Source organism: Miniopterus schreibersii, assembly GCF_964146895.1.
Source record: "Miniopterus schreibersii genome assembly, chromosome: 2".
NCBI lineage: Eukaryota > Metazoa > Chordata > Mammalia > Chiroptera > Miniopteridae > Miniopterus > Miniopterus schreibersii.
In genome coordinates this window covers 27027064-27048147 of record NC_138102.1, presented here as the reverse complement: position 1 = coordinate 27048147, position 21084 = coordinate 27027064, and the positions used below count along the sequence as shown (strand labels likewise).

At 46.7% G+C, this 21084-nt stretch overlaps 1 protein-coding gene across 1 annotated transcript in view; it reads left to right on the top strand.

Moving 5' to 3' along the window:
• The window catches only part of TEX29 (testis expressed 29), a gene marked incomplete at both ends in the record, with an annotated part of 45659 nt that extends 26722 nt beyond the window's left edge, over window positions 1-18937 (top strand). Inside the window, 2 exons of the mRNA XM_081127718.1 lie at window positions 17727-17854; window positions 18848-18937. Of these exons, the coding sequence (XP_080983844.1) occupies window positions 17727-17854; window positions 18848-18937 (218 nt within the window). The remainder of the gene's footprint in view (window positions 1-17726; window positions 17855-18847) is intronic.
• Between the last annotated feature and the right edge of the window lie 2147 nt (window positions 18938-21084).

Here is a 21084-nt window from a genome sequence, read left to right as displayed (position 1 = left end):
CCATTTTGTTACCAAAATGCTTCCTGCCTGGAAAATTTGGACCTTTCTCAATGAAAGCAAAAATGAGTTAATAGAATTATTTTTCAAGGTGTATGTGTGTGAGAGAGAGAGAGAGAAAGAAAGAGAGAGAAAGAGAGAGAGAGGGAGAGAGAGATGCGCTCACGGGTGGGAGAAGCGAGAGACAGAATGATAGAACAGGGGTCCAAGTCGCGGGAGGCCTAACGAACAAGTTTACAAAATGCCAAGCAAGGCTATGGCTGGGATGCTAATTTGCTCCCGTGTGTGCATGTCACTGATAGCAAGTTGTGCCTGTGACATCCTGACATGGTCTCTTAGGAAAGAGAAGGCCTCAGAGGGGGCCTGTGCAACTGGAAAGCCAGCTGAGATGGGAGGCAGCCGAGGACAAGGGCGCACCCTTTCTCTGCACAGTGGCATTGGTTGAAGGCTGTATGCAAGGTGGCCTTATTAAAGTGACAAGGCAATTTAATTCCTTTGTGCACAATGATTCTACTTCATTGATTTACAATGGGAAGGATATAATTTTGCTAGTGTTGGCAAAAAGCTCAAATGTCAGCCTTTTCAAATTGCCATACTTGCCTTGTTCAGGATGAATAATGAATAAGTCACCTTTTGTCTAGAGTTAAATATTCTTGAATAAATACAAAGAACATAAAAGACATAAATGATTGCCTGATTTATATTTAAAATAAAGATCAACATTGTGATAAATGGTTGAAAATGCTGTGTGTGCAGCAATATGACTCTCCTGATAATTACATTATCAATGAGGGTGCAGCCTGGGTGTAGGCTGTCGTCGGGGTGCTCACCACTTACCTGGGAAGGCCTGTCAAGCAGCAGGTCCAGGTGCTTCATGAAGGGTAGGTTGGGTCCCAATGGAAGAGACTGGTCTCCTCAGACTCCTCCCTGTCCTGGACCCCCAAAGCCAATGAAGGGCAGGAGAGCCACAAACTCTCCACACTAGGCAGGGAGGAGCCTGGATGGAGGCTGATTCCCACTGGGCCCTGGATGGCTTTCCCTTTGTCACCTTTGTAAGGGAGTTTGTAAGGAGCACTGGAGAAAAGCAGGCAAGCGGAGTCACTGGGAAAATCAGTAGAACCTTGGTTAAGGAACTCTGGCCTCTCCGGGCAACTGAATTCTATGCAACTGTTGGAAATGAGCGAGGTGAGGATAAGATTTCGTGATGAACAAATGTATCTGCATTACTCTCAAATGAATAAAACAAGTCTTACTTCAATAGGAACAATAAGATTCAGTTTTTATATTATATATATTACATATATTAGACAGAGGGACAGATTTCTTTTACAGAAGTGGCTCACATGATTGCAGTCCCCCTGTCTGTCTGGGGGCAGAATTCCCCTTTCCTTGCCAACCTCAGTCTTTTTCTCTGAAGACCTTCAGCGGATTGCATGAGGGCCATTGGCATTATGGAAGGTGATCTGCTTTACTCAAAGTCTACTGATTTAAATTTTAATCACAGTTAAGAAATACCTTCATAGAAATGTCTAAATCTGACTGTTTTGACCTAACACATGGGCAGCATGGCCTAGCCAAGTCGACACATAAAATTAACCATCACAATAATATGCATATGAAAATACATCAGAGTGCTTACCTCGTGTGATTTTTTTTGGTCCATTTGCATTTTCTAATTGTTTTTGCAATGAACACATTTTATTTTGTAATGAGAAACACTTCAATAAAACACATATTTTTAAGAAATCTTGAGTCCGAATTCTCCTGGGTGAAATCTATTTGACTCTTGGTATTTGCAGGATCGTGTTCAACAGTGATACATTTGAGTGCTTGACATTTGTCTCTCCACCATTGGTGCTCCTCCGCTGCCCAATGTGTCCGCTGGAGACCTCAGCACGGAGGAACTGGAAGGTCCACGGGAGGTGCTGGGAGGGAGGGCAGATCTGTGTTGTAGTCTCAGCGCTGCCACTGAACAGCTGCATGACACTGGACAAATCACTCTCTGGGCATTCACGTCCTCACATGTCAGTGACAGGCTTGGGCTACACTAGTAGTTCTTACTGGAGGGAGCCCTTTGGGGGTTCTAATGATGTGGGGTGAGCTGTAATGGCATATAGTGGGTTGAGTTCAGCGGTGCCAGACGTCCGGTAACCCGTGAAGCAGTGTGGAAGAACATATTTGTCCTGTGTCCCACGTGACTTTTGAATATCATGCCAGGCATTCATGTAGGTAAGAAACAGGTGCTCGTTTGCTGAACTTAAAACTTAGCCCCATCTTACACATGCACACAAAGCATTTTTGTACACTTTTAGCGTACACTATTTTCTTTCCTAAGAATGCTGCTACAGTGAAATGGAGATATACTTTGTTCGGGATTGACTGGGAGTCACTCAGCACCGCAGAATGTCCCCTCGAGCAGAGCTGCTTCCAGGCCATGTCAGTGCGTGCACAGTGACACACCGGGTCTGGTACACATGTTATATTACTGTGAATTACTTTTATTTCTTATTTATATTATAGTTACAGTATTATGTATTTCTGAAACTATAGCTGTAGGAAGATACTATATTTTTAACTTTCATTTCAAGACAATAAAGAGGCTGTTACCAAATATTGTCATGAAAAACGGGGCATTTGGTCAGTTGGGTGGAAAACCACTGCTGGATGGTGTTCCATGTCTCAAACATTATGATTCTACAGTTCAGTTGTGGGGAGCATGGTTGGGAGACCTGCTGTTAGCTGGATGACCTAGTGACCCTGGCACGGTTCACTGCGTGCTGTAGCTAAGAGGAGCTATTCTGTTTTCAAAAGATTTTCCCAGATGAAAAAACTGGACTTACTTTCAGGAAGCGAAGCAAGCGGGACCAGGCCTGGTGTCTGCTGCTGCTGTGCTGCTGACCCTAATGCCAGGCCCTGGGGGGAGCCTCAGCCCAGACCCCGGGCAGCCTCACCGGGCACCGGGTTCCCAACCTGGAGGAGAGCAGAGGAAGGATCTGTGGTGACGATGGTGCTCGGTCCTCATTTCCAGGGGAGGCGTGGGGAGAGCGATGAGGAGAACCAGGGACCCAGTGCTCAAGGGGCCATTCAGGCGGCATTGTCATAGGCCTGCAGCACACCGAGGCCTCCAGAACCCACGGGGCGTTGGTCTCTCGTCTTCTGCCTCGGTCCTGGCACTGTTGGGACATCCTGTCTGGAGGGGAGCAAGGGTCATCTTCTGTGACGTGTTCCTTGAAGAGCAGGGGGTGTGCGGGCTGAGGCTGACAGGCCGTCACGGGGCCCGGAGTGGGGGTCCTCGGGCCCTGAGCAGCAGTGTTCTCTCTGTGGGAGCAGTCTATAGGAGGTGGGGGGCTCAGCACCTGCAAAAAGGATAGATGGCCACTTTGGGATTCTGGGGGGCTGCTCCAGCGCCGCTGTGCTCAATGCTGCCACCTTGTTAGGGTGCAATTCTAGTACAGTAAAGGGGGTGGGCGTCAGCCCCGTGGAGATGAGCAGACAGAACAGCTATGGAAACAGTTATCATGGCCCCCCTGCGGTGAGCTCCCTGGGGTGGCCACACCAGGGGGTCAGGCTGGGGCCTCGCAAGGCAGGGAGGGCCCCTCTCTTCTGAGGGACAGTGACTGCCAGGCAGAAATGCTCAGTGGTGGTGTTGGAGCCCAGGTAGCTTCCTGGGGACAGAGCAGCTGCTTTGCAGTGAGATGGGAACATGTCAGTGCTCAGATTAAGAACCTCCGGCTGCAGGTACAGGGAGAAGCCTTCTCCTGTCTGCTCCCTCCCTTGTCATATTACGTTCAGGGATGCAGTTTAACATTCCCTACAGGAGTGCAGATGACTGGTTCCTTGCTGGTAGACAGCACTGCACAAGCTAATGGAAGGACAAGGTTCCTGGCAGACTTCTGACCTCATACTATCTGCTGGGGCACCACCCAGAAGGGCTGACGCTGTGGATCCAGAAACCTAGGTATACTTATTTCAGCTCTGTGACTATTCTTGGGAGGGTGTCTGGAAAGCATTTTAATCTTGTATTTATAAAATAATGCCAACCCAGCTCCTAGGGAGGCTTAAAACATTGACAAATAGATTTTCGTTCAAGTATGATTGTGTTGCTGGGATGAATGCTTTATAAATGTAAATGAATGGTTTAAACTTTCCTTGGATACAAGGCCCTGCCCAGGGTGGTCCATGCTGATGAAAAGTGAAGAAACCTTGCTTTTGGAGCCTTGTACATCCTGTTTGTGTCCTGGTGACAACAGCTGCCTCCTGTGGTTTCTGCAGGAAGATGGAGAAAGAAACGACAGGTGCCCAAAGACAAGCAGAGCAGGTGTCTTTGGAAAGGTGTCTTTGATTGTAAAATTTGTATGAATTATAAGAGGGTGCTTGGGTTAGGGAAGAGGTTCTCAAACTTGAGATTGCCTTGACCTTGTTAAAACCTGATGGCTGGGCCCCACCCACTCAGCAGGTCAGGGGAGGGCCCCCAGAATCTGCATTTCTAACAGGATCCCAGGTAGTCCTGATGCTGCTGATCCAGGCACCCACTGGATTAGGGAAGTACTTTGGGCTGAGCCGAGATCCACTGTAGAGGTAGGTTTCAAAACAGCAGACATGTTCCTGGAAGTAGCAGGAAAGGGCTCCTTTACCCCATGTACCATCAAGTGTTGAGTGTGATGTGTGCCAAACACACTACACACACTCTTCCGTATCCTTAGGACAACTGTCTAAGGAAGAATTCATGACTCACATTAACAAAGGATTGAATTCCCGAGAGCACAGCACATTAGCAGGAGGGTGGGTTTGCCACTCAGGTCCGACCTCCCTGTTTCTGTGTCCCCAACGCTGGAGCAGGGTCTGACCTCATGGGTGGGTGACAATGGCCAGGCTGTGGGCAGCCAGAGTGAGGCTTTTCCTTCTGTCCTGTACTGCCTGGCAGTTGTCTATGCAAAAACTCCTGTGCTGAGTGCCTGGACATGAATATGCTCACCCCAGATGGCCTCTGGGGACCTGCCCTGGAGGGTTAATATTGAGATTGGGGCCAAGGTGGTGAGTGAGGGTCTCTTGGTGTAAGTATTGGGGTTCAGGGAGTTTCAGTCACTTGCAAATGAAAGATACGTGATCTTGGAGAATGCTTAATCCAACGCTATTCTACACACCAGGGCAGTGAGGATGAATGCGTTCCTGACAGCACAGGCCTGGTGAGGGCAGGGCTGAGGTTCCTAACAAAGCGCTGTAGTGAGCTGACTGGAGGTTTTGCAAATTGTGCTCCTAGGAAGCCTAAGGGTTCTTAGATCAGGGGAGGGAGACTCTCACTGCCAGAGTCGTAGGTCGAGGGTTCCCTGCTTCAGCAGAGCAGCTCCACTTTCATACTCTTTCTTGTTTATCTATATTCTCGGGCAATATTATGTGTGAAAAATATGCCCTGGACCTAAACTTCCAAGCACCTAATCTCCAAGCTGGTTGGGATCAGGAACTGCGGTTTGTTCTCACCCCCAGCCCCTAGCATCGTGTAGAATGCTGTATTAGGTGAAAATAAAAAATTAATAAATCTCTAATTTGCAGGTAAGGGAACCCAAATGAGGTCTCATAAAACACAGGGCTTCTGACCTCCCAAAAAAGGGAAAAAAAAGAAAGAAAATTGGCTACTCTTAATACACCATGAATTACATTAATAAATATTGCTAAATTCCCTGTATTGATTTTTAGAGGGTTGGAACTAAATACCCTCTCAATTCCTAGTCCATTGATAGATTTATTTTCCACCATTACCCAACTGCCTGCTTTTGTGACTAAGAGGCATAAAAAGGGTGACAGGAAACTGGAAAGGTAGGCATGGAAGCACTGTGGGGCGAGGAACCCCAGCCGCTTCCAGGAGAGCTGCTGTCTGCTGCGAGCACAGAGCCGGGGGCCCTCCTCAGATTTCAGTGCGGGCCCCAGATTTAAGTTCTTAGACGGAATACATTTTATAGGCTATAGCAAAAGGAGGATACACGTCTCATTCCTTCCCATTTCCTACTCTTCGCCCACTGGGTATCTCCTTTCCTTTGTCCCCCTTTGTTCCTCATTTCATTTATTATTTTCTCTCGTCCGTTCAGTCCAGCTCTGTGGTCACCAGTGGGCACGCGTCTGTGGGAAACCAGATCAGCCGTGTAAACTCCGGATACACACTGGAGGATGCCTGCGCGATGTGAGCGGTGTGGCTGGAGCAAACCTCTGCTTTTTCCGTAAGTGCTGCTTTATCTTCTTAAGTGATTTCTAGAACAATCGTCAACTGCAAACCTCCCGCTCACTCTGCTCCTGAAGTCGGCCGAACCTCACCTCCTAGAAGCAGAAGTGCGGCAGCCCAGACACCCGCTGGGCGAAGGCGGCTGTGCCCTTTCCGGCGCGGGATTAACCCGGGCTGGCACCCACCGTTACTCAGCCACGTGGCGGGGAGCCCCGCAGGGGCCTGAAAGAACGCGACGCTTTCCGGACAGAAGCGGGGATTGCTTATGTGAACTAGACCTGCCCCTCCAAGGTACAGAAATGTGTTTTTGAAAAATAAAGATTTCGGGGTCCTGTGTTGTTTTTTTAAAGTTAGATTCACAGTGTGAAGTGACAGGAAGAGGCATAGGTGTGTGAGAGCTCTTCAGGGGCAGAGGTCAGGGTGACAGTCAATGACTTTGGCCGACTGCTTAAAAAACCAGGTAGGTTTTGAATGTTTCTTCTCTGACCTCCAGCCAATCAGAGGAGAGATTGGCCGGTAGATTTTAGACCGTGGAGAATGTGACCCAGGGCTCGTGAGGTCAGGCCCCCGCTCCTCTCCTCTGCAGAGCCAAGGTTACTTACCCACCCTGAATTTTCCCAGGTCAGGAATAGAAATACGCAATATGCTTAGCACTGAACTTGTAACAGAAAAGATTAGTAGTGTTAGAGCTTCGGAATGTCCAGGTGGAACCCATGCTGTGTGAGATGTCACAATGTAAGGTCTTGAAATGTCGCCATAGTGTAGAAGGACGGGTGAAGGTGACACCAACTACTGCTGACAGTAGCACAGGCACTTTCACCCGCATTCTTTGTATCATCAGTGTCGTCTCGTGGCCAAGACTGATGAGAGTAGCTGGCAGGGTCGGCGTCCAGCCGGTGGCACAGAAGGCCTGCCTCAGCCCAAGTCACGGAGGGTTCGTGAGGAGAGAGGCTAGGATTGGACCAGGGCGCTCCCGTGGGGGTGAGATGGTAGTAAAAAGACTGCCGTCCTCATTGCTTCTGCAGGGTACATCCATCCTGCTAAAAACAAAAAGCCCAAACCCATCGCACATACAAACAATACTTTCTGCTTCTGTGGCTCCTTTTGTTCCCAAATGTCAAGCTGTTGAGCAGACACGTTTCATTCTGGCCTCATCTCTGGGAGGACAGGTATTTGGCAGGAATGACGTTTCTTTCACAGATGGAAAATCTGGGACATAAAGAAGTGAGGATGAATTCTGCCTATCCCTGTGGCAGAATTGAAATTGGAAACGGGGTGTCCAGAATCTGGGTGGACAATGTGTCATCCACAGTCCCCTGGGTGCAGCAGAAACTGAATAGGGTGTGATGAGCCCTGAAGAATAAACGGATGACATCATGGAGAAAAGTTGTTTGATGATCACTTCACGGAACCAAACTGAAAGAAAAAACAAATGCTGGTTGGGGACATTTTGCTGAACTGTCATGGGCTGGTGGTCATGGATCCTAAGTCTGAGGTCATTTTAGGGAAGCAGGCAGAGCAGTGATGGGAAGAAAGCACACACACACACACACACACACACACACACACACACACACACCCTGCCTGCACCCACCAGCAGCAGGTGCATTTTCTGGGACTTTGGGACATCTCTGGTCTTTGGCATCCTGGTCTGCAATCTGGAGGTGCCGTGGTCTTTTAACTGGATGGGGGTGGTGGTGGCGGGGAGAGTGTCATTAAAACACTAATACAAAACTGCTTCCCAGGTATGCCAACCAGATCCCAGCTGCTTGCAACTATTTTCTACACGAAATGGTGAATCTTTCATCATACTAAATCCATTTTTAAAAATCTGATTTATTCAGATTAAATGCAAAACAAATCGATAGAAGAATTTTGTTTTATCTATGAAAAAATAGCTTTGTCCACTGTCGAGAGTTTCTGGTTTCATTAGGTCGGACAGAGAGCAATAAAACTGGCTTTTGTCATAATGGGCTTAATGCACTTGAAGAACAAGCTCGGAGTCCCAGGCCGCCTCTGGGCCTCTCTCAGCCTTTGCTACGCGTGTCCTTTCTGATCTTTTGTACACCCAGTCCTTTTTCCTATTTCAAAAACCCTCGCCCAAATACTCATCAAATGCGACTGCATTAAATATAAATATGTCCTCCCTCAATTGTCTGCAAAGCTGTGTTCAGCGTCTCTGCCAAGGAAATGCAAAGCCTGGGACACAACCTTTTAAGCCTTATTTGAAATCACAGAGGAAAATTACTCCTGGACTCAGTTGATTTCATAAATAAGTAAAAGAAAATACATTAAACAAAAATTGACTTCACTGGCTTAAGGTTTTATCCTTAGTCTCCAGGCAAAAATATCCAGAAGAACCACCTCTTCCCAGCTCCATCTAACGTTTTACATTGAAAATTGAATTGCTCTCTAGATCGGACCCTGCCTGCTACCCTCTCTGTGGCCTCGCTAAGTCTAGGGACATCATTTGTTTCTAGAACTTTGTGGTAGATTGAAAAGATGGTTCTTGTCCTCCCTCGCCAACGCTGCTCCTACAGAAGCAGGGTCTGTTTCTTCATCCCTTGCATCTGAGCTGACCCTGTGGTTTACTGTGGCTAACAGAATGTGTTCGGATTATCCTGTCCCCTGTCCTGAGCCCAGTCCTCCAGAGTCTTGAGTCTCCCTCCCCTCCAGGAAGGCAGCTCCCACCCTGTGAACACCTCCAGGCTCTCCTGATGGAGACTGAGGACGTGGAGCTCAGCCACCCCTCACCCAGCCACTAGCTGGCCAACCTGCAGGAGTACTAGCTGCTGACTGCTGACCACAGCTGTGTGACAGAGTCCAGGTGGACAAGGTGTGCCACCTGGCTTAGCCTTGCCCAAGTTGCTGACACCCTGAACCATAATCTAATCTAAATCAACAGGTGTTGTGTTAGCCACTAAGTTTGGGGTGGTTTCTTATGCAGCAAAAACTGACCATTACAAGTTGTTCTCTGTGTTTTTCTGGTTTATTTCAGTTCAGTGACTGAGGTACAGCTATACTGGTTGTTAGAAATTGAAATGCCCCTACAATGGTGGTGACAGATACTCCCTCAGGCCTCCTGAGCCTCCCCCACCCCCACCCACTCCTCAGCCACCGCACCACTTGGGACCTCCCCGGGCAGGAGTGATAGCTAGCAAATCAGGGCTCTCAGGCCTCTGTCTTTGTACAATGTCTCCTTTATTTGATTGGTCAGTGCCCATACCAACGGTTGTTAAGTATTTTGATTGTCACCCCTGCCATTAGCAACTGTTGGGCTGAGATGGTGTCAGCAAGGCAGCTGGCTGTGTCCAGGCTTGGGCTGGCCCTCAGCTCTGCTCTTTCCCAAGCCTCCATCTCTTCCGTTTCTGGTCACTCTGACCCACAAGCAAAATGGCACATGTGCTGAGAACTTGCAGAGGCCAGCAAGGGAAATGCTCATTTCTGTTTAGGCTGAGGCAGCTGGCCTGTGGGTGACGTCACTGCACCTTCTGTCTCCCAGGCCAGTCCTAGCGCTAGCCTATCGCCTGGTGTGATCGTTAGTATCCCCTGTATATTCTCTAAAGTTGTCCCACTTGGGAGACAAAGGACATGGTCACCATAGCTCTAGAGAAAGCCCCTCAAATCCAGTGAGGCCAGAAGAAGGTGGGGGGCAGGACTCCTTTGGGAGGTTTCATGTGGAGGGCCTGCACTTTGGAGATCCAAGTTGGAATCACGCTATTGGATTGGGGTAGGAGCCCTTGGATTCCTCACCTGTAAGCAGGGCCGACGCTTCAGTGCCTTGTAGATTGGGTGACGGTCTCCCGTAGTAGCTGCTCGATTGCTGCTGACTGAACAAATGGTACAGAGGGAAGCCTGACCTTGAATGTGGGGTCAGGCTTTAATGTCTCAGTTGATGGGTAGGCAATGAGGCAAGGTGGCTGGTTCATTTGGCGATGGATTATCAGGTGAAATTTAAGTTGCTCGATTGTCGTTCATTCAGCTTTCACTGGGTTCCCAGTCACTATGACCAATTTTGTCCAAATTATCTTGGAACAGCTCTGCAGGTGGGGCTCAGCTATGTGTCTCTCTAACTCTGCTTCAGGCCTCTGTAGAAGCCAGATCTTTTCTGTTATTCTTGAAGACACTTTCCACAATGCACATCTGTTTCAGACCATCACTTACTACGGCCCTCTTTTGAACCAACCGCCCCTTTGCCTCCCCCCCCTTTCTTTCTCTAGAATATTCCTCCCATTGACAGCTACTCTTTTTCTACATTGTGAGGAGGCTTTGTGCTTCTGCCATTTCTCTCACGAACAGCTTTGCCTCCCCATTTAAAAACCCTCAGCAATATTTATTTCCTTTCTTTGATTTGGATACACAGGAGCAATTCCAGTACTTTCTTTCTAAGCTGTGTGTGTGTGTGATGTAAATGAACTTGGCATCGACATATTGTTTAGTTATTTCTATACTAGCTAACCACCAAGTCATGTTTTTTTCTTATTGTAAGCCAGGCTTACAAGGGTGGTTTTGACTTTTGTATTACTATTTTGCTTTTTGTTTTTTAATCTACACCTGAGGATATTTTTTCCATTGATTTTTAGAGAGTGGAAAGGAGGGAAGGGGGGGAGAGAGAGAGAGACATTGATATGAGAGAGACACATCAATTGGTTACCTCCTGAAAGCTCCCTGACCGGGCCAAAGATTGAACCTGCAACCCAGGTACGTGCCCTTGACCGTGAATCAAACCTGCAACCCTTTGGTGTGTGGGCCGACACTCTACCAGTGAGCAACACCGGCCAGGGCTGCAGTAATATTTTTATTTCTCTAAGAAAATAGATGGTTTTATTTTCAAGGGCTGCCTTCTCCTATGCTTAGTGGAATATACATATACTATCTCCGTTAAGTGATCACCATACCGCGTTCTCTTCTGTCTGACCTTCTCCTTGGCTCTGTCTTCACGAGCTCCCTAATCTTTCTCTGGTCCTTCACCCCTCACATATTTCCCCTGTGTTCTTGTCCCACACCAGTGTTTTATTCTATCTGACCCTTTGTCTCTTCTTTCCAAATCCTTAGTCTTCTGTTTCCCTGGTTTTTATACCTTCTCTAGATTTTTCAATCTTTATTTATCTATTTTTCTTAGTAAAATAAAATGATCCATAGCTGTTCTTGATGTACTGGCTGATTATTTTCACACTGAACTTGTGTTCAGATATAAGGAGAATCTGAACTCAGATGTGACCAGGGTATCCAAGATGAGGTCACATTTGTACCTCTATTGCGTTCTGAATTTCTGGAGGATGGGGGTGTTCTGCTGATAATATGGACCACACACTGCTTCTTCCATGTGGAAGGCTTGAGGATGAGTAGATTCTGCACTCAAATCACTCTTCTTGAAATAGGTGAGGAAAATAGATAACATGCTGAGTAATATTCATGGGACTCCATCCCTGGGACAGGGAAACCTGGTGAGCCACGAGGGGACCCAGCAGATCATTTCATTGTTGAGGACACCTGGCTTGCGGATATGCAAAGGCCACTGAGCCAGATTCAAGGCCACTTGTGTCCGTGCCCAATGCCTCTGCCCCCACCCACCACACTCTGGGAAGAGTGCCCCCGACTGGCCAGCCCTGGGCCTGTTTACACAGGTGAAGCAGATGACCCTGGATTGAAGCACAAACCAGATGCCACAATCAGAGCTACTGGCCTGTGTCTCATCCCCCCAAAGCCCATGGGCATCTCTGAACACCTTGACCTGACCCAGGCTGCTCTCTTGCCTCTCAGCCATCACAGCCTCCTTTCCTCTCTCCTGACCAAGCACCCTTTTCCTCCTAGGTTGGCGAGCTCACCCCCTGACCTGGGTGGCCACCCCAGCAGGGCCCACGGAGCACCTTGAGTAGACCTCTCCCCTGAGAAAGAGCCAGTGCACACTGTGGGCATGGTGCTCCCCTCAGGTTGCAGCTATGTACAGCCAGTAGGTGTACTTTATCGGAAGAGCATCTCAAGATGGCCTTACCTGTTCCCAAGGACCAACTGAGGAGCCTTGGAGCCTATTACTTAGCCCATCAATGGAACAACAGCACTGGACTATGTTCAAAAGATTCTTGTCCAAACTCAGAAGGATTTTGAATTGATATTTTCTAAATTTATATTCGGGGTTGAGTCTGGCTTATTTTCTTACTGTTTTATATATGTACACAGAGGCCAAAGTGGCTCATATCCATCTGGATTCTAATTTGCAGGTGTGTGTTTATGGTAAGAGCTCGTGAGCCAACTACACGAGGCCATGTTCTCTATCTTTGGATAGTAGGAGGAGAGAGAAAGAGAGGAGCAGATAGGGGTAAGTATACAATCACATCACAGGCTTCACATCTAGAACGTAATTTTGAAACATAAAGTGTAATAACATAAAACCTGGACAATCAATAAAGGAATTGAAAGTGATTTTATCCTGGTGTAATTTTTAGATATTTTTTTAAGCAGTGAGTAAGTAACAAGTTTTACAACAGTGTCACCTTCTTCAACGTCTTGACTATTGAATGTCTCCTATGATGTCATCAGACTGATAGAAAATGTCTTCCCAAGGAAGCTTGGAGGTTGGAGGAAATGGTGAGATTTGCTGTGTCCCAATAATGCCATTAATGCATGTCACTGTCAGCTAGGATGAAGGGGGCCCCTCAGGGGATCGGTTCACAGGGACTTTATCGCTTGCGATAATATGGTTTTCATTGCTTTAACTTCCTTACTTATAACCTGTGGCAGAGGTTGGCTTCTTAGGGGAGTCAACTGCTTAAAGGGGTGAAATGTTAGGATAGAGAGCAGCAGGACATTCTGAACCTCTCCCTTCTGGAAGCCAAATTATGTGGTTATTGATTTCAAATAGTTGAACTGCTTACAGGATAGGGCTTTTTCTTGTTGATCAGTGGTTCTATCTCTTTGCTTCCAAATTCTAGAAGTCAGACGAAAGTTTCCAGTTGAATGGGACTTACATATGTATAGATGACGAGAAGGGAGGAAAGAAACCAACTCAAAGGGACTGAAAGGAGTTCTAAGTTGTGTGAAAATGTAAGTGGGACCTCATAATTTTAAATCTCTCTTTTTTAAGGTAAACTAAAAATATTTTTACTCACGGTCATCTCTAATTATATTAATTTTTGGCATTTGGCCTTAGTCAACGTAAGATGGGATGCTCAGGGTTTTGTCTTTATTATATCTCCAGCTGAGCCACATTGCCTAAAGGCATTTCATTTTAATACTTTCATTGGACACCAATTGTGAGCCAGGTTCTGCAAATCAAAGACAAATGAGAGGGGCTCCTGATGTTTGAAGAATTCATAGTTTAAGAAGAAGAGGCTGAGCAAATTGGCCCACAAGCAAAAGCAGGTCTGTCTGATGATAAAATCGGATCTTTTTTGGCTCTCTGGAAACCACAACTTGGAAAACAGTTTCCTTCCATTTTCAGTGTTTCCTTAGTGTTTCTTTTAAGCATTAAGTCACTGATTGGGGAGTGTTTTGCCCATCTGTTTAGTGCATTCCTTTGCCTCTCAGAAGTTAACCCTGTGAAAGACTAAGAACATCCTGGCTTCTCGGTTCAGCCTCAGTAAGCACATGTGAGGACACTTTCCTGAGGTGAGGATGGGTACCTGGCTGAGGGTTTGCAGATTGTTAGTGGGGCTGGGTCAGGTGAGGGATGAGCTGCTGACGCTGAGATGGGGCTCACTTCAAGACCCTGTAATTTAGAGGTTGTGCGGGTTCGTTCAATAGCACTCACCTTCTCCAGGTAGGTTGACTCTTCTTATCTGTTCAGCTGGTAGTGGCACTTTTCTAATTTAAGGAGGATTAGGGGTCACCTGGATGGTGAGTTAGAAGAGCAGATTCCCAGGGCCCTACAACAAGGGAGATCCAGAAACTTCTATTTCTCTTAAACTCCCAGGTGATTGTGATGTCAGGGGTCAAAGGCCCATATTTGGAAAAATTGCCCCTCTGTTGGGTGGGTACCCAGGAGCCACTGGCTAGCTCCCAGTGGCTCCTTATCTGCAGCTTTGTTTCCTAGCTCCCTGCTCTAGCCAGACCTACCCCCTGACCTGGGGAACTGATGCTCTTTTCTCAGAGCTGTCACTCCTTCATGCCAGCCTCAAGTGTCACCTTTCCTCCAAATGCAGGCTCGGGGTTCCCTAAGGTACACTTTACATGTCTCTATATCCCTTCAATCAGCCAGCTCCTGTCCTGCTCATTGTGGACAATAACCAGTAGTTCAACTAGTGATTATTGATTGATTGATAGTGCCACATCTCTCTCCACTTTTTGCTTTTGTCCTAGTCAGCTAGGGCTGCCATAACAAAATACCATGGACTGGGAGGCTTAAACAACAGACATTTATTTATCATAATTCTGGAGGCTGGACTTCCAAGATCAAGGTGCTGGCAGGGTTGGTGTCTAGTGAGGGCTCTCTCCTTGCTTGTAGCTGTCTTGCTGTGTCCTCACACTGCCTTTTCTCAGCACATTCACACAAAGAGAACGAGAGCTTTCTTTTCGTCCTCTTATAGAAACACCAATTCTATCCAATCAGGGCCTTTCCCTTATGACCTCATTTTACCTTAAATAGCTCCTGAAGGACCCATCTTCAAGTGCAGCCACATTTCGGGTTAGGGCTTCAACGTATGCATTTTGGGGGACACAGTTCAATTTATAGCAGCTTTCTGGACACAATAGCAAATGGCCTTAAGAAAAAGAAAAGAATAAAGTTTACCCTCATTATCCATGGTTTCTGTGTCTGCAAGTTCACCTACTTACTAAAGTTGATTTGCAACCCGTGTCGAGAGTTGCTGAGCCCTCGAGGTCACTCATGGACGTGTACAGTGTGTGCGGCAAAAAACCTGAGTTGACCATCTTTTTTTTTAAAAAAAAAAGTTTTTATTGATTTCAGAGAGAGGAAGGGAGAGGGAGAGAGAGATAGAAACATCAACGATGAGAGTCATTGATTAGCTGCCTCCTGTGTGTCCCCTAACTAGGGGATGGATCCAGCAACCTGGGCATGTGCCTTGGCCGGGAATCAAACCTTGGCCTCCTGGTTCATAGGTTGATGCTCAACCACTGGGCCATGCTGGCTGGGCTGAGTCAACCACCTTGAAAGTCCCCGGCTGAGGTGGAGCAAGATGATACCTTCCCTTTTTGTTTCAGTTCTAGTACTATAAACATGTGTCATTTTCACAGTCTTAGTGCCATGTTCAAATGTTTGTGCTTTTTAATGGGTGATTTTGCTGTTTAAACTGGCCCCCAAGCGCAGCGCTAAAGTGCTGTCCGGTGTTCCCAAGTCAAGAAGCTGTGGTGTGTCTCCTGGAGAAAATGTGTTGTGTTAGATGAGCTTCCTTCAGGCATGAGTTCTAGCGCTGTTGGCTGTGAGTTCGATGTTAATGAATCAACACAGTATATTAAAATGTCTTTAAATAGAAACATGTAAAACAAGGTTAGAATGTGATTGGTTGACGAATAAGTTGTGACCAGAGGTTCACAGGAACCTAACCCTGTTTCCCCAGGGGCCATGGTCAGTATTTGCTAATTCAGTGATTACACTGGCTTTAAAGAACATAACTGCCGTGAATATTTGACTGTAGAATTGATTATATTTTATTAATTGAACAGGCTCTGTATGCAGAATGCCTAGGAACCCAAAGAAAGGTGCAATGTGCATTAGTTATTTGTTGTTAACCCAATGCTGAGCATTTAACTATCTGTAAGCACATGAACTCTTGATGGAAGTTTGGCTTTTAAAATATCATCTTTGACATTGTGGACATACAGTGCTAGTGGTTACAACCTAGTGGCCACAGGGAGCAATGAAAAGGGTGGGGTGGTGGGAGTCACTGAAAACGACTTATGACAACTGGAAATCTTCCTGTTTCCTACTAAACCGTGAAGCTCAGATCACCCGACTGACAGGGAAGGGCAAAACACCAGCATGTGACTTTTGAATTCAATACCCTTTAAAAGAAAGTCATGGCCAACTGGGGTAGTTTGCCTTCATTGGTTGGTTTGTTTTTAAATATAAATGTTGCTTTGCCAACATAGCATCGAACTGCACGTTCTTCAGTTCTACATCCCATTGTGCCGTATATATAATCAAGTAGGAGGATTGCCTTCCTGGCCAATAAATAGATTTTAAGAACATCCTTTCAGTTTTGGTTGGTTCTTTCTTCCCTGAAGCATCTATGTGATTGGCTGGGGCACCTGGAACACAACTTAATACACAGTAGACTCTATTTGCATAATCTCAAGTGCAGGTTTCTTTGGCACCCCCACTAGCTTAGCCATTATTGGTCAAATATTAATGAAAATGGAAGTGCCGAGCATATGGAGAGAGCCATTTTATCAACAACTACCTATATCATTTAAACATTTACCCCAAACTGTTCTTGTGGGCAGTTGAGTCCTTGCAAACTTACAGTTTCCTTGGGGAATGAAAACAAACAAGCCGACAGACACCCTCCAGGGCAGCCCCAGGACAGTCCAGGTGTGAAGCAAGATCTGGCCTCTGGGACACTAGGCTATTATTCTCAGCTGCAGATTTTTTCTATTTAAATTGTGAAGATGGAAAAATATTCCAGTGTGGGGGGAATTCTCCTCCATGGAGCCCAAGTCAAGCCTGGCCCAACATGTGAACAGCGAGTTAAGCCCCGATCACAGACACCCTGACAGCCTTAGCTCTGGCTGCGAGAGTGTGCACGAGATAATGCCTGCGTGAACTTTGTCCCTGGGTGTGTGTTTTTGTAGTGTGCCAGGGTGACATTCAGCCTCTACATTTATTTTTATGATAATTCCGAGTAAATTGTGGTGCAATAAACTCTTCAAGCCTGTCTTTCTTGTGAAAGCCATGAATCAATCAGCTGTGGGCTTTTTTGGGGGCTTTTCAATGTATAGTGATCATTTAGATTTGACGTGCATTGTGAGACCTGAGCTTGCCTCCTCTCTCTGGTCTGTCATTAATTCCAGCCTTTGCTATTCTGAAGTACAGTGAAGGATGGCTGAGAAATCATTGCCCTCTTCAGCTCTGTTATTGCACAAAATAGCAGCGCAATAATTTTTTGTCAATGTTTTACTCTAAAAGCTTTCTACGTCAGTTTTGAAAAGGAAGCAATAAAGCCCATTCAATGGTATGAATAAAAATCCTTTGAGGGTTAGGAGCAGAGCTTCTTTTCTTCAGCTGGTAATCAAATTGGAGCTAAAATGAAATTGAGTTTTCTTATGAAAATAGCCTTTGTTGCTGGGAAGGCTGGTAATTCATAAACAATAACCTGCTCTTTTGTGTGGATAATAATATATTCATGTTCTTTCAATAGGGTAAAAGCCAGACCTAGTGCATTATGGTACAGTAAAAATAGCAGAAGGAGCTGGCTGGAATGATCTTGAAGAAGAGATGTAGCGCTTGGTGACTTCAGCTTTCAGCATCCCTCTGAAATGGCCCTTTGCTTGATTCGCGTGCAGGTTTTTCGTTGTTGATTTGTTGCTGCCATACAATGTCTGGTTAATTGGTCCCCAGCTGTGCTCATCGCGGCCACGCTGCGGCGGCTGGAGCCCCAGGCTGCTGCCACCGGACGCTCGCAGCTCGCAGGACGACTGGAGTCCCCAGCCCGGGACCGGGCAGGCGGCTGGACGTGGGCACGGGAGGTAGGCTGCCGGAGGAGGGCATCCTCGGGCTCCATGGGAAGAGGGGTGAATGTTGGGGGGACAATTTGCTGTGCCTTTTCCCTGAGTGTTGGGGGGTGTGGAGGGAGAGGGTGTCTGGTTGTCTGAACCGTGGTGACTTCCAACTGGGTCACAGGTGGAGCCAGGGAGGCTCTGTTTCTGAGATGGTGCAGGACATTCTGAGGGAGCCTGGGGGCATGTGTGCTGGCCACTGGGACGGTCATCGGGATCGGAGTCCCTGAGGACCTGGTGGAACCTGGGTGCAGGGCACCGTGTGGCCCGCGGGCAGAACCACTGTTTCTCCTGGTGAGATGTGTGTTTGCTGAACTCAGTTTGGAAGCCCCCTGTGCGGGAGGAACCTGCTATTGGGATTTAGGTGGGGCTGGAACTGCCACATACAGATTCATCGCTGACTGTTGCTACTTGGGCAACAGTGACTTTTGTTCTCTCTCTCAAGTTGGTGAAAAGTTATGTTCTGAGGATTGCAAAAATGAGTGCCAGCCCCATGTGTATGTTAGACTATGAAAATAGCCATGGTGTTCCTGGACCCAGGTCCAGAGGACTGGGCCAGCCAGATAAAGGGGATGTTCCTTGGAGGTCATCTGCTGTTACTATTTATTTAGCACAGAGCTGTAAGAATAATGAAGCGTTAACTGGACCATTGAGGTTCCTTCTGGTATAGCTTTAGCTATTCGTTTGGGAATCATTTTTGGTCACCTTTTAAATTCCAATTTCTTGGATCTGCAAATAGTTCAATGGACTAACAGAAAAGGAAAGAGAGGAAAAAGCCTTTTGAATGCTGAGAATTATACTGGGTGGTGTGGGAAGGTTAACACAGGTCAGAATAATGTCATTTTCGCTGAATTTTGATTGTTTGTCAGACAATGGTCCTTTTATGTCCACGGATAGTTTCACTCTGGGTTATCTTTTTTTGGGTGATAATCCTACGAAATTATGGGTGTTTTTCTGGTTTAGCCTCAGGGCTCTGCAAAGTCCATTCTTGGCTCAGACCTGGAGAATGGAGAAATTGAAAGGAATACCACAGTGTGCAGTTTTAAACTATGAAACTTTGACAGTTTCAGAGGAGCTGAATCAATAAACCGTGAGCCTACCCCACGGAAACAATCAGAAAACAGAAAATGAGAGAACAGCAGAGTGTTTATTTGCTCTCAGATGTGTCCAGAATGCGTGCTAGGTTGAATGCTGGCTAACAGGTATTTTTTGTGTTGTTTTGGTTTTAACAATGAAATCGTGTGCTTAACAAAAGGAACTTTTAAAGGCACAGTGGAAGCTGACAGTTGTGGTAATATATGCCATTATCCAATTAGTTTACATGACTATGTTTTTATGCTTTACTTAACATACCTCAGTGTGTTTTCAACTCTAACAAATATGACTTTCATTGAAGCCTTTCAAGATGAGGATTCTAATTGTATATATTATACTCAGCGGCAGTTAGTCTTCTGTGCTTTTCAGTATCTTGAGCACCTTAATAAATTTTGATTTTTAGATCTATTTCTCATTCTTTTTGGGGGAAAAAAGCCAGGATTCTTTTAGCTTTCATTATACATCAGAAATGCCCTGACAAGTTCCTTACTTTCTCCCACTGACGGAGCTGCTTTGCTTGGCGGCTTTATTGTTACGCTAAAGTTGAATCGGTGTGAAAGAAAAGATTGCTAATTGTCAAAGAATTAGCTTTCAACTTCAAGTAAAGGAAACGACAAAGAAAAGTTCACAGAGTATTTTCACTGTGGGAGAAATGATAAAGAAATAGAGTTTATTCATTATGGAAATGACTGATCAAGTATCATAGCCCGTTTTCAACCTGAAAATTATAATTTTCTTCATTTTAACTATTTGGTGGTCTTGATGGAAAGTTCTCCTTTTAACAATGAATTCCTGCTGTAACATGCAGTGGCTTTGCTCTTTCACACCCAACACGTGTGGTAAAGAGAGGGGAAGGGTAAAGGGCTTCTGTTGGGTGGTTATGGAGATCCAGTGATCCCAGGAGGGGAGCCCAGTCAGTGGGCAGGTGTTTGGAAAGGAGAACGTTGGTGCTTGAGACTCTGGTCTTGTGCCTGAATTTTCTCTCCAGTTATTTAAAAAAGAGAAAAGGGGGTTATACTTATTGACCCCTATTTTGGATGGCCAAGTGCATTTTTTCCTGCCTTCCCCTCTCAGTAGTGAATGATGTCATGACATAAGCTGTTACAGGCAATAGTGTCCACATGCGCTACTGGTCCTAACACAGCCCCTTACATCTGCCCCAGGCGCGAGGGACAGGCTGCATTGAGGAGCATGGTGACCATTCCACCCACAGCCTTCAGACTGGAATCAAAGACTAGGGGTCGCCATGGAGGGCGAGTCTTCTACTGGACAAGTTGGGTGCATAGTGTTCTCTATGAAATTTGTAACAGCAGAGGGCAGAATGTAAAGGCGTCCTCTCCCCTCTCCACAGACCGCCGAGGGCAGTTCTTCGCTCCCCAGCTGTGTGCCGCACTCACAGTCCTATCCTTGCTCTGGTTTCAGCCTCAGCCTGGTGACAAGGAACCTCTTGTCCTTCCTACTCAGGCCCCCATGCTGTCCCACGCCCAAGAGATGAGTGTCCATCACTGTTGGAAGAGGAGCTCTTCTTTTTCCCCCCTGAGGATTTGGGTCTCCCAGGGTGGATGGGGTAAGGAAAATGAGTGACTCAAGGACTTGGGAGGACAGACACACCAACAAGGCAGGGTTCTAATCTAGAGATTTCTCAGGGAGGCACAGGAACCTGTCTTGATAAACCCTCCAAGTGCTGGTTGGGGTCCCTGCTCTAGATTCTGCCAACTCCTCTAGAACTGCCCCAGCTCATGCATCACAGCAACAGCACGTTCATCTCGCCGTGTGTGGTGACACCAGGTCTTTGGTCTCCAACCTGGAGGCCCATCAGGGCTGAGTGTCCACCGCCACCTCAAGGCTCCTGTCTCACACTCTGGGGCCACCTGCTGTTGAGACCAGTATGGGTGGCAGCAGCTTCTTTGGTTTCCATGAAGAGAGGGAGGCTGACCCCCCCCCCCCCCATAGTGAGCTTACTCCACGGAACACAGGCAGTCACTCACCTCTCACACAGATGACCTAGATCAGCACCCAGGGATCTGAGTAAGTGCTTCCCCTGGCATGTGAAACCATACTTAGTGGATCAGATCATGACAGTTTCTGACAGATGTGAGATTGAC